General features: G+C 36.3%; 1 protein-coding gene and 1 long non-coding RNA gene across 4 annotated transcripts; one reads left to right on the forward strand and one right to left on the reverse strand.

The window, feature by feature from the left end:
• Positions 1-4,315: 4,315 nt before the first annotated feature.
• Positions 4,316-6,175, reverse strand: LOC122397544. 2 transcript variants are annotated; one of them, XR_006259124.1, is made up of 4 exons: positions 6,123-6,175; positions 5,944-6,012; positions 4,999-5,112; positions 4,316-4,911 (listed from the first exon to the last, which is right to left on the reverse strand). It is a non-coding gene; the product is annotated as an uncharacterized LOC122397544 (long non-coding RNA). The 2 variants fall into 2 exon arrangements; XR_006259123.1 differs by lacking the exon at positions 6,123-6,175 and having other exon boundaries at positions 5,944-6,072.
• Positions 6,176-6,542: 367 nt separating this feature from the next.
• On the forward strand, positions 6,543-14,245 carry LOC122397540 (zinc finger matrin-type protein CG9776-like). Of its 2 annotated transcripts, none has more exons than XM_043396777.1 (9): positions 6,543-6,682; positions 7,026-7,336; positions 7,471-7,602; positions 8,107-8,272; positions 8,415-8,596; positions 8,851-9,231; positions 9,633-9,738; positions 11,023-11,141; positions 11,234-14,245. In XM_043396777.1, exons 2-9 carry the CDS (start codon positions 7,043-7,045, stop codon positions 13,493-13,495), a joined length of 3,642 nt encoding a protein of 1,213 aa, XP_043252712.1. In that variant the 5' UTR covers positions 6,543-6,682; positions 7,026-7,042; the 3' UTR covers positions 13,496-14,245. The 2 variants fall into 2 exon arrangements, with proteins under 2 accessions (XP_043252712.1, XP_043252713.1); XM_043396778.1 differs by having other exon boundaries at positions 8,418-8,596; positions 11,234-14,244.
• The last annotated feature ends 14 nt before the right edge of the window (positions 14,246-14,259 follow it).

Raw genomic sequence — 14,259 nt, forward strand, 5'->3', positions numbered from 1 at the left:
TATGCTATTAACATGATTGCGTCTAAACGGCTAAATGAATTTCATGTTAATAGCATAGGAACAAAACACAATTTTTTTTTTAATAGTCACAATATGATCAGGAGGTCTTAAAATGTGTATTTCCGCTAAAAAAAAATTTTCGAAATTTTTTTTTCATTATGGTACTTTCCTTATACCGTACATAGGTCGAAAAGTAAAAATGCCGGGGCAGTCGAGACTTGGAATCGTATGCCGTTCATCGTGAGGTCGTATTTCAACTGTTTCTCTTTTACAAGGGCAAGAAGGAAAGACTCACACTAGCGTTCTTTATCGATTTCCCGAAGTTGAGCGAAGTGCCGAACTCACGTACCGTGGTTCGTGTGTAGTATATACCTGCTATCCCACCACTCCGTTAGACACTAAGGAAGTTCATCGTCACTATTGTCGATTTCTATGCATTCAATTATGTCCGATCTGGCCACACTGACTAACCACTAAACCACTCGTACGTAAAATATATTCTCGTGAGTTATCGTACAAGGCGCATTCCTTTCTTCCATCACTGGCTTTACCACACAAGTATCACGTATCACTGAGTATTTCAATTATCTATTATTCTACATTCATATTAAAAATTTTTAAATATCAATATGGCAAGGAAAAGAATCGACGATAAAATATATGCTGATCCTTTCTCAGATATTGATAGTGATACTAATGGTGAAGTGTCAGATACTAGCAACAGAGATAGTGGAAGCGATATTTGTATAAAACGGTTTTGACGATTCCGATTATTAAGTTATAGTAATAATGAAAGTTCTAATAACAATGATTTTGATGAAGACAATTAATGAACGGAAAGTAATTATACACCAAAAATGTATAATTTTCGAGGACAACCAGGAGTGAGGATTCCTGAGAATAGTCGGGATTCTCGAGAATACACTGATACGTTATTCTTATTCTATCTTATCATTTTCATAATTTAAAAAATTATAAGTATTTTTTTTGAGTATCTAACTGATCCTGAGAAAAGTTCATATCCCAAGCCAACCTGGTATTTACAGATTCTTGTTTAATATATAATGTAGACAATTGGAGAGGTGGTAGGAACTTTGGTACTCACAATTCAGGTTAAAATGTTCTTTATTTTATATCAGGGTACAAACCGACAAATCAACGGAGATCTGAATAACACAAAACTGACTGACACTGACGATCTCTGATTCTGACTCTGACTCTGACTCTCTGGCGATCGGGGCCCGGGCTTATATATCCCCAGATCCGATCGTCTTTTGGCTCTTTCGTACCGGGTGCAAAACTTCCCGGCGCGTGCCGTGGAACCTTCTCGATCGTTCGACGATGTTCCACGGACACGTGCAGCCGATCGATTTTTGCACCCGGTCCGAACTGGCGGCCCACGGCCCGCGGCCCACGGCCTCCTTTGACGGTCTACAAAGTAACAAATCTAACGGTCTACAATAATTAAAGTAAAAAAAAATAATGCAAAAATTAATTGGAAGACTCTATTAACGTAATTTACAAATGTAGTACAATTCAAGGAATTATCAATATAAATATATATTCAGTAGGAAAGTATGTTTAAACACATAACTGCCTACCGGTCGCTCACCGAAATTCGGGAGCCAACGGTTTAACGCTTACAATATATATATTTAAAATCATATACAATAGTGTCCACATAAGTGACCGGATTTTTGCCCACATATATGACCAGAATTATCCCCACCAATTCTTAGAAGCTAAGCGGCTTCGAACATCAAGCGTGTCAAGCGTAACTTGACGCCGGACTCCGGACGTTATCCATGCATTGTATAATATGGTTTCGGGTGCCAGCTATTGTATCTCACTTGCACTTATTCTCTTTCCTTATCTCTGTTGAATTCTGAGAAGTGATCACGGCCGGTCCCGAGCTTGGTCACTTATGTGGGCACTACTGTATATTTTATAATTTTTTATTTATACATTACGAAAAAAATAAAAATATTTTTTCAAATAATTTATATAGGGCATGTTTTTCTGCTTCTATTATGGTTGTACCTTGACCAATTTGAAATATTATGGGCATAGAAGTCAATCTAATTCCAACCATGAATATATTATTCTGTTTTGTTCTAAACATAATTTTATCCACAGTTAACTTCAACGTGTTACAAATAATGTTTCTCATATCATTCAAATCATTTTTATATTTGTCTAGCATATGTCTATTTACCAAATAGTTTCTCTGTTCTTTTGGAATTTTACTGAATAAGTTAGTTAATGCATCGTGATAATCCTTAATTTGAATTGTTTTGTCAGTTGCGATTGTTTTAATATCATTTCGTTCACGATATATATTTATAACTTTCTCAAATTTAAAATCGGCATTTTCAAGATTTACAATATTTATTTCTGGTTTATTAGTACAGTGATTTGCGTTTTCCATTAAATATTTAAAGACTTCTTTTGCTGCTTTTTGTTTGGCAATTTTTTTTTTATGTGCAGATGCTTCTTTATGTACATTATATGTATCACAACTTACAGTAAACACACTGAGATGAGATGGTCCATTTATACTAACAGTATTGTAACAGGGTGTAGGTATAGCATTTGATATACAAAATTCCTGGGAGACAGTTTTAATAATAAAAATATACATTTAAGTAGCATTGTAAAAGAAGTAATATTTTACAATATACTTACTTGTAAACCACTCACATAGTTGTCTATTATATCTTCCAGATCTGTAGTTGTAACAGATGAACAAGAATTATTCGAACAATTAGAAGAGGAATCCATATCAGATGTAGAATCAGACGTATTTATTATTGGATTGATTAATTCATATTGTGATAGGAATGATAATACAGATTTTGAAATTTCATCTGATGATACCAACATCTTAAGCATTTCTTTAGCAGCATTTTGTTTGGCTAACTTTTTATTACTTCCCATTCCTACACAACTATAATTCTTCCATTTGACTTCAACATTAAATTGTCTATTATGAGATGTACAAGGCATTTCTGTGTAGATAGGTAAACTGCCAAGTCTCATAGTGGATTCTTGTAAAACCATTATTGGTGTTTTAAACATTTTGCTGGAATTCCATAGATAAGTATCAATTAATATCAACATTACTTTTAGTGTATCAGTTTACAATAGACTCCTAGTTATCTAATCTTGTTTTAATAGGTCTTTGCTTTGACTAATCACATTTTTATTAAGATGAACTTATATTATTTAATTTAACAAACAGACATAAATGAAAAAATCAGAAAAATATCGCCATTTGTTTTTGTAGAAGAAAATGTCTAATAAACGTTATTTAATAGAAGCATATTATATATATTATATACATAGATTTAAACAATTGTAGATATATATATATATATATATGTGCATTTTTTATATATCATATACAACTTACCTCTAGATTTGTAGATAACGCTTATAATGAACAGTCCTTCTTGATTATTTTACTATGCTTTAATTATTATGATATCCAGTATTCATCACAGTTACAGACACGAACAATGATGTTATTTTGGAAGAACTATTCGGAATTTTCCCTTTAATTAGGATTTGGGAATGGAAGTTAATGAATATGGGAATACCGATAATAACGGCACGTTGGAGCAACTCCCCAGTTCGACTACGTCATTTTACGAGAATCTCGGCTCGAGAATCCAAATCGTATGCCGTTGACGGGAGGTCGGATTTCAGTTGTTTAGAGCGAGAAGGCAAATGTGAGCCTTTCTCTCTCGACTCCCACGAGGCGATCCGAAATTACTTCGGACAGCTTCGGAGAATCGAGAAAGAGGGCATGCGTCAGTTTGCCTTTGTCGACTTTCCGAAACTCCACGAGCTCACGTACGCGTATCTGGCATGTATGCGTGTGCACCCGGCGGTGCTTTTCTGGCATCTCTGGTCATTTATATTACTAGTGATAGCGCGCAACGACTCTAGTACTAGCCGTGCTGTAGGTAAAATGGCAACACCGCGGGAGTCCGGCTTCGATATACCTAGCCCAACCTACCGTAACAGCCTCCCACTACCCACCGGTCTCTGGGCTACATAGGCTCCATCTACCGGCCTTCCGGTCTCCCGCCTATCTTTCAAATGTTTCAAATATTAATGTACTGAAGTCCATTAAATGTGAGCAACGGAGCAATAATCCAAGTGTTTCATTTATTTATATTAACTCTACAGATCCTGATTTTGGTGTGTAGCACACTTATTTAATATAATCTATAGCATTTTTGGACATTTTGTTTTATATACATTTTTTTTATAAATTTCACATATTCATTAATAATGCCACGGCGTTGCTGTGTTTCCAATTGCAAGGGAAATTATGATAGTACCTTAAAAGATAATAATTACAATTCTATATTTTTATTCCCCAAAGATGAGGAATTGCGGGAGAAATGGAGGGTTGCTATTCCTCGTAAGAATTGAACACCATCAAAATATTCTGCCGTCTGTAGTTTGCATTTTGCAGAAACTGATATTGAAAGGTACCACGGTATTCTATCGCCCAATGGTGTACTGGAGAATGTTTTGTTAAGATGTCCAAGGCTTATAAGGAATGTAGTACCCTCCATTTTACAACCGAAAAATTAGAAAAACGATTTGGAAATTATAGACTTTTATCTGGTTGTAATTATCATGTGTCATATAACGAAATAATTCATGCAGAAAAAAAAATTAGATTAAAACATATATTTACAAAATCGGCAAATTCGGTTTCTCTTACTGAAATCAAAAATAAATTTCGAATTTGTGATGACAATAATAACGATCTTCATGATCTTCCCACTGATGTGACTTGTTTCTCAGGAATCTTCGATACCGAATACTTGTCCGAATGTGTTGTAGATAATTCCATTAAAATTTATATTTCTGGTTATGGGTCCCATTCTGTTGCTAAAAAATTAAATTGCAATATATGTCGTTTATTAGTTGTGGAGGATAAAGGTAAAACTGTAGGCGATGTATATTTTGATCACTTACAAAGAGGGGGCCTTTCTGTCCCCACTGAAGAAGTGATAGCCTCATTTATTCATATGTATGCAATAATGGAAGCCATAATAAATGATGGCAATTTAGAATCTCAATTTTTGCAATCTGGAAATCATAAACATATTTTATGTAAATTAACATATATTAGCATTCAATCAGACATACATTATTTAGCATTTTCAGATACATGCGTTTGTGGTCGAGCTTACCAAAGTATTTCGTTTAAATTATTATCAATTTTTTCAAATATTTTATTAAACGATTATGTGAAAACTGTAAATAATAGTCAGTTGGAAACACGTACAGACATCACTTCTAAAAATCGTAAATTAAAAACTTTTAATAGGAACTAGATTTTCAATGATTTTTTTTAATTTCATCTTTCTTAAAATATTAATTTTTATATATATTTAACTTATTCCTTTCAATATGTTTTAATACATTAATAGAGTTTTATTTATTTGCTTAGTATATTTTTATTATGAATACTATTTCACAAGATTCAAAGTTTTATTAGTTGTATTTCAAGAGAATTTCAAAGTATGTTTTGATATGTTTTGTTATTAATATTATTCAAAATTATTTATTATTATTTCAAAATGTAATACTTTATTTCTTTAAGAATACAAAAGTTATGTTTTTGTTATGTTCTATTTAAAAATATTAATTTTATTTTAGAAAATGGGATGATATGGCTATTGGCGAACCACCCATTATAATAAAAAAAAAGGGTAACGCGCCTTGGTAAATACCCCTAGGGTGGTGAGGAAATTTTTCACAATTATCATACTGTCCTCTAACACGATTTTATAATTAACTCCATAATTGTTCCTTTCAATAGCTAATTATGCTAACCTCTTTTCCACAGGCACTTAACCTTTTTGGCTTCGTACCAATAATTTTGCCTATTTCAGGTCTCTATTAACTTATACATACCTTTATCAATTTTTAAATCCTTCAGTTTGGTTCAAAGATGGTTTTAACTTGTTTCACACTTTGAAATCTCTGTAAATATTTCAAATATAATGCATCACAACACCAAACTATTCCGACAGTCCACAAAATATATACCACATTTATAAATATTAATATACTTCTGTATTACTTCTACTTACTATAGTTATGATATTCATATATTCCTTATACATAATTAATAAAAAATACTGTATATTAGTATAATTTTATATCGCAAAATAACGTTAATTATAATCCTGAACACAAAACTCCACTATTGAAAATAGGACTCCCGATCCGCACATGAGCGGTGTTGCCACGTTCCATAGCACGGCTAGTACTACTAGAGTCGGCTGTGGTTATGCTCTAACTAACCAGAAACGATCATGAAAAATCACGTATCACTGTGAAAAATCACCGTGATTGGGAACGAACGTGATTCAAAAATTAATTACTAGAATCTAGTGAGCTTTTAAATTGTTAACGTCGGTCGTCGCGCTGAGTCGAGGAACGACATTTTGAGTTCATTCATCTAATATCTTTTTATTTCTATGCGGTTCGTTCACAGTCATAGTTCGGCTTCTTCCATTCGTCTTTGGTCCGCGTTACGTTATGTCGATTGAATGATTTTTAAGCGGCTTAAAACATATTATTCTCGTTGTTTCGCGTCGGTACTTACCGAAAGCGGAGTACTAAAATCGCAGGAAAATCGTTGACGAAGGTAATAACTTGAAATTGCGTTGAACATGCTGAAAAGTAATATCGATGTTTTATCGGCAAAATAGTAATGGCTGCAATGCGACATTTAAAATTATTTTTTCTCGTTTAAATAATGCTTATTAGTCAGGATCGTACGATAATCTAGTATGTCGATCTATATTAAAATTAATTGGACGCTCGGTTTTACCGTTTTATCGTCTGACTAAATGCATTACGCATTATTGTGTCATGAATGTACAGGGTGTTTCTGAACTATTTCATTGGACACTAACAACATAATCTGTTAATATCATGTTACTATGGTCGTATTCGTTATGCATTTTTGATAAAAGTAATTTTTATAGATTGAAAGTATAGGAAGATGGAACAAGAATCGAGGCGTAAAGGACCCAGAAGCCCCAGTGCGGATTCAGAAGATTCTTCTCACAGGAGAAGGTCTAGGAAGTACGATCGATCACCATCCCCAAGACGAGGCAGATACCGACGTTCGCGTTCTAGGGACAGAAGATCCCGTTCAAGTTCCCGGGACAGAAGAAGAAAGGAGTCCAGTCGTTCGCAACAAGAGTGGAAACAGCAGACTTCTCAGTCTCAAGCTTCTACTCCTAATCCGAACAGTTCTGGAGGTTATGTTCCAGCAGTTCATAATCAATACCAGGTACTGCTCAAACTATGTTTAAGTTTTTTGTACCTTTTTTTTATTTGGTTTGCGAAGAAGGTCATGTATCATTACATTAAGGCATTACATACATAAAAGAGATACGTTACATATATTTTATCTCTCTTCCACAGGCACCACCACCACCAAACACAAGTCAACCACCACCGCCTATAGCAGCTTACAATCAAGGATATAATAATTACAACTACAACTATGGGCAGGGCTATGACTACAGTTACCAGCAACCAACTGGTTATCGCAGCGTAAGTTTATTTAACATAAGAACAAAAACAGACTTTAATTGTAGGAGGAATTGTGTATTTTTTATGGGAATGATAATCCTATTCTGTGGTAATCGATGTTGTATTGGAATCAAGGCAATACAATTAAGTCACTGTGAAAATCTTTCGGGATATTACCTATTTATTTGTCGGTTTAATCTATGAATTTGTGCAAATAACTATGAAATTTTTACGTAATCTACCAAAGTGTTACAATAATAATTGGTAGTATTATTAATTTTTGGGGACGTACGTTATGTTCCTTTGTATCGCGAATTATTGCGAATCCCCGCGTAAGTATAACGTTCGCGTTGTTTATTTTATTGGCATCGACATTGGAAACCAGTATTATTGACCAGATGATTCATCTTCAAGAATCTTCCGTGTATTATCCAAAGTTCTGATTTGAGTATGGACGAATAAAGGTAAGGTTCCATAGGAATACTATTTGAGTGTTTGAGATTAAATGTATGTTTATTTTGTTAGGATTATCCACCACCAAATTGGCAAGGGAACCAGGTACCTTATAACAATCAACAAGCACCTCCACCTCCCACATTAACATCACAGCAAGAATCATCAAGACCAGTGGATAGTGGTTCCTCTGGATTAGTATCATCCTTGGCAAGACCAGAGGATGCCAAGAAAGAAGGTGTGTCATCTAATTTGCTTCAATATCATTGTATGTACTCGGTCGCAATTCTATGCTCTGTTATTAATTATATAATTTTTATTGTAAGTTGAAAAATCATAACGTATGCGGCCTTTAATATCTTTTCAAATTAAATGCCCAGCAGCAATCGCAGCTGAAGTAAAACAGCAAAAAGCAACTTTGGCTAAGCAGCGGGAGGAATACGTTAAGAAATCAACTACGTTACAACGCGAGCTGGAAATCCTGCGTCAACAGTGTGATGAAATTGGTAAAGAGGGTGGACGGGAAAATACTCGTATCATAAAAGAGAATCAAAAGTTGCAGGTAAATAAATGTACCATTACGTAAAACAGGGCTTGGTACAATTTATATTTAATTGTTCGTTTTTTAAACTTTTTTTTTTATTGTTCGAGTCGTTTTAAACATTTTATTATGAAACGTAGGTTTCGAGTTTTCTTTGGTAGAAAGAAAATATAATAAAATTAATTTACCAAAGATGGCTGAAAATTAAAAGTAAAAAAATTGGGAACCTTAAAAATACGCACGGATCATCATCACTTTAATATTTTTGTTTACAGATCGAAATACAGAACAAAATGAAATCAATACACAACGTTATCGACATGCTTACCGGAATTATCGGGGACAAAGCTACCGTCGATGATCTTAAAAGCAAATTTAAACTAGAAATTAACAAACGTTCAAGGAGCCCTAAAGAAGACTTTCCGAAAGGAAAATCAGAATCGCCTGACAGATCGTCTGTGTCCGATTCCGACAAGGAGTCCAAAATCGAAAGGGAAATGAAAGAACGAAGGTCTCCCGAAGACGCAAAACCTATGTACAATTTTGTACATTACGATCCGGAAATGCATTGGTGTAAAGTCTGCGATATATTTCCTAAAACGGCAAAGGAATATTTGAATCATCTGCATAGCAATGAACACAAAGAAGCTTGTTTAGTAAGTCGCCCTATCGTTGTAATAGTAGAGCCCTTAGTAAAAAAGCCTCCTTCAACCTTTGGTATAGGTACCTTTAAATAATTTGAATTTAGAATATTCCCAATTGCCGATCGCTTTTATAAATAACAATTTACAATCATTAGAACAGGAATGCAGAAAAATGTAACTGATTATTGATTTACGGTTGTGAGAGAACAAAAACGGATTCGGTTAAGACTATGTATTTCTAATTTGAACTATATTTCGTGTGTAAGGATGATATATATTGTCGACGTGCAGGTACTTGGTACATAGCTTGTTTGGTGTACCATAACAATATGTCACTTAAAAAAGTACCACCGAATATTTTTTGTACAGTTTGTAACGAGCGTTGCCCATTAACGTTTTACTCCCTACAACAGGAACGCAAGATTGTTGATATGCCATGGCATGAGCGGAATGGAGACGGAACGGAAAAGGAAGTGCCCTATTATCCTGGACTGCCAACGAAAAGAACACCGATTAAAGGTATGGTTCATTTCAGTGGATAATTACTAATAGAATACAATTCCGTAGCTTGTGCACAGACACTGTGGTGTCCGGTATGTATTGAAGAGACCTACAGCTATGGTTTGCTCGAAAATTTGTCTGCATTAACGCACGTAAATGTCGACCCACACAGAATCGAATTGTTTACAGAAAGAAACCGGCGCTTTACAAGCTTCTTTTTTCTTTTACTAAATCATTGAGTGTAATACGTGCATTAAGAACGTCTGAGATTTTTTTTCTTACTCTTCATGACGACTTATTAACTTCATGATTTTCTAAAAGGACGAATGTTACATTTTTCCTTTTCATTTCTATATATATATATATATCGTTTCCGGGAGGTATATGTATGTCACATTGTTAGCAGCAAATTTTGTAGCAACGATGGTAAAACACTGTAGAGATGCACACTGGATTTTAAAATGGACTCAAGGAGCACAATTCCGAGCGGTTTCAGATATTTCAGCTTCTATAATCGAATAGTTTATCGTAGTTATTCTTCACAAGTGTATATTGTTCATCGTATCGTCGTACATAGGTCGATTTCACGGTCAAGAACGAACGAAAGAAGACTTTTTGTCAATTGTGAAAAAACATATCGACATAAAGAAAAATCAATATTATCATAATGATGGTGCGTGTACAAAATACAAATAACGTATTTAGTTGATACAAAATGTGTAAACTGTGGCAATTGCTCGTGTTACTTACTTTACTCAGTATATTTGTTATATCTATATATACATGCATATATAAAATATGTGTGTATATGTATATACGTTCGTGATATAAATTATTATAAATCGAAATATTTTTGTGAAACGTACTGTAAATGCTGAAACATCGTTTTCTATTGAACTGTATATAAAACTTGCAACAATTAGGACCTTCTCAATATTTCGATGATCAATCGAGAAAAAAAAAGAGTAAACATGTAAATGGCAATTGCAGTACGCGCAGAAGAAGTTTATACAACTACATGTAACTCTGTCGTTTTTATTTCATTTGTACTAGTTGTGCTATATTTGTATGAATAAAGTATTGTTTTTTCCCCTCTCCTCCTTTTCTTCTAGAAATCAACGTTGGATCGCCGAAGAATATTTAATGTTATCAACTATTTGTTGAGCATCTTTTAATATATTATTTTTGTTTTCAGTGACATGAATGTGTCGTGGCAGAATATAAGGTCATTCTTTATGAACTTAAATTGTTTACCATTTTCAAAGCTTAAGCAATGCTAAGCAGCAAATTATTTGGTTATAGGTCTGCAGTTCTTCAGCGCTGCGACAGCATGGTACTGTAAACTTTGCGATTCCTGGATAGGCGATCTCCATTGCGCGAGTTTGCATCTGAAATCTAAGCAGCATTCCGAGAACTACTCTGTAAGTTCTGAATTTCTCTTCCAAGCATTCTGTTCGGCGTTTCAACCAATCTACATCGAGCGATAACTAAAATTTGTAATTTCTTTCCGTAGAGTTTCGTGGAACAGAATCCACATTGGGAAACTGACTGGATGGCAGACCGTGAGAAAGCATTCTCCGAAGAGAAGCACAAGCAGATCCAAATGGAGCTGCAAAAGCACAAAGATGACGATCCGCCGACCAAGTCGAAAAAATCTAAAAAGAGCAAAAAGAAATCGAAGAAGTCTAAGAAACGAAGAAACAGGAGCAGCGGTAGTGACAGTTCCAGTGATTCTGAGAACTCCGATACGGATTCTGATCAGGACATGTCCAAAAGTATTCGCGTTGCCATGCGAAATAAAATGAAAGCATCGACTCAGGCGATCCTCAACGAAGAAATAGATTATCATCGAATAAAGTTAAAAGGTCACTGGTCGAAAGTGTCCCAACATATGAATCAGCCTTCGACTCCGGAACCACAAGTAGCCGAACCCGATGATAGACAATTGCTAAATTCGATCAGAGATAAATTGAAAGCGAAACAGGAGGAAGAGATGAAATCTTTGAGCAATCGAAGACTCAGCCAGGAGAAGATCGTCGAAGAGGAGGAAGAGGAAGAAGAGGAAGAGGAACCAGCTCCTTTCGTGGACAAAGCAAAGTCGGAGATTTTGGAAGCCTGGGGACCGAAGGAACCGCCAAAACCATTCTGGATAAAGAAGGAAGAAGAGAAACCGCAACCGATAGCCAACAAGCCGATCGAGTTGCCAAAGCCGGAAGAGATGCCGAAACCTCACATGGGATTCTGGACGAAACAGCAGGTGAACATGACCGTAAAACCGCCCGAGAACAAATCTTTGGAGAAAGAGGACGACAGAGATCGAGAGAGCGACAGATACAAAGAGGATCGTGATAGGAAATATGACAGACGAGAGGATAAGTACGATCGTTACAGTAGATACGATAGGAGACGCGGGCGAGACAGGGACAGAGAACGCGACAGAGACAGAGACAGAGATCGAGACAGGGACCGAGACCGAGAAAGAGATTACTACGATGATAGACGAAAACGGGATAGCAACGAATCCCCGCGACGTGAAAGGAACTGGCGTGACAGCCCAAAGAGAAATTACGAGAAGTATAGTAAAGACAGAAGGGACGACAATTCGTCCAACGACGAGTCAAAATTTGAGAAGAAGACGAACGAATCTGCGTCCAAATCTAAGAAGGGTAGTGTGCAGACGAAGAAGTCAGCGTCACAGGTATCGAAAGGTAAGCTGCCCTTCATCGGTAGATTGCCGCTGTTCAAGAAAAAAACCGAAGAACCGAAGCTGCCTGAAAAGGATATCACACCGCTACCTTATCAACAAAGTAAATTCGAGGATACGCCGAAAGTTCCCAATGAGATTATAAATCCGCCGGGTGTCGTGCACATCACGAAGCTTGCCACCCCATTAAATCTCGGTGGTAGTAACAATAATAACATGAGTGGCGGTAACAATGCTGCTAATCCAATGGCTCAAGCTAATAAAAATCAACCGATGAAGATATTGGTAGCTCCGCCGCCGCCGGTGTTGAACGAAGCTAAACCGACGCAGCAGGTGGTTGATATGGAAATCGAAGATCAATCTGAAGAGACGTTGATCGAAGAACCGATGATGGAGCAACAGAAGCAACCACAAACCGTAGCGAAATTACCGTTGCCTCCTCATCCTCCGCCACCCTTGAACAGACCGCCGCCGTCTTTCTCGGCCCAGCAATCGCAGCAGCAACAACAGCAACCGACAGTGCAAAGCAGACCACAGTTCTCGACGAATCGACCCCCTCCGCCGTTCATATCGAATCCACCGCCATTCGTCCAGAGTCAACCACGGTTTCCACCGCATCAACCGGTGGTGCGTCCGCCCGTGCAAACCCATCCACCATTTATGACAAATCCACCGCCGCAGATGCCTGCTGTTCCTCCTTTCGTTCAGAATCATCAAAATCCACCGCCACCCCCGATGCCAACCGTGGAGGGCGCGACGCAAGAAATATCCGACATACCAGAGCCAACCGAAAAGCGGACAGATCCAAGCATTCCTTTGCCCGATGATTTGCAAGAGGCGCTGAACATTATCTTCCCTAAGGAAGAAACAGAAACCAAGCAGCAAAGTCACCAAGAAAGTAATATCATGTACTCGTCTATGTATAGTATGTTGGGGTGCGTTGGCTACGGACCAGAGTACATGGATCAACCGCCACCAGAAATAACGCAGGCGGAAGCGGAAGTGGATACTCAACCAGGACCAGACGATCTAAAGATGTTGGGCATCGATGAAGGAGACACGATCCTATAAAACGTCTTGACAAACTTACACGCATAGACTCGAATTGTTCACTTTTCAAACGAGGTATCGCAATATTGACACCTTAAAAATCAGTTTGATCGTTCGTTCGTCTTCTTTCATTTAAAGGGGTTGTTATTCGCAGATGTTAATCCGTTGTGATCTGACGAAGGTATCTCTTAATGTGAAATTCATACGATACACATGTTTAAATCGAACTATGTAATTATGTAAACTAAATAAGAAATAGTAAATATTTTTCCTCCGTTTGCTGGTAACAACTCCAGTGAATCATTCAAGGAACGATTGTGTAGTGAAAGAAGAAGGATGAAAATTTTTTGCGAAATGTTTACTATTTTTTTTTATTGACCGCACTGTTTTCATTCAATATTAATTGAACGGCATATGACGACGCACTTACGAATGCGTATAAACTTGAATGACACGATGTTACGCAATAGTTTTACATTGTACGCGTACACATTCTGCAGTGATTAAGAAATTTAAATTCCATTCGAATTCATAATTTCAATTATGTGCATTGTGCATAAGGTTATTATACTTTAAACGCTGTTTAGACGTGTAAGGATCGATTATCGTCGACTGTCTGAATACGCTTACTTCGAATTCCAGTGTTGAAGCAGTATAAATGCTGCGTTAATAAATTTTCAAGTGTAAATTTTATTCATCGGTAGTATTCCATTAATAAAATGATGAAATGTGAAATGCGGATTGATATTATAAAGGGTACAACAAAATAATTAGTAAATCAAACA

The sequence above is a fragment of the Colletes gigas genome, unplaced genomic scaffold, assembly GCF_013123115.1.
Source record: "Colletes gigas isolate AHSC1104 unplaced genomic scaffold, ASM1312311v1 Colletes_gigas_Sc00009, whole genome shotgun sequence".
NCBI lineage: Eukaryota > Metazoa > Arthropoda > Insecta > Hymenoptera > Colletidae > Colletes > Colletes gigas.

Bases quoted from the DNA above. Each gene is read 5' to 3' on its own strand.
- LOC122397540 (XM_043396777.1), top strand. From the start codon at position 7,043: ATGGAACAAGAATCGAGGCGTAAAGGACCCAGAAGCCCCAGTGCGGAT. The intron at 7,337-7,470 runs GTACTGCTCAAA...TCTCTTCCACAG, and splicing joins CAGTTCATAATCAATACCAG to GCACCACCACCACCAAACAC. The intron at 11,142-11,233 runs GTAAGTTCTGAA...TTCTTTCCGTAG, and splicing joins AGCATTCCGAGAACTACTCT to AGTTTCGTGGAACAGAATCC.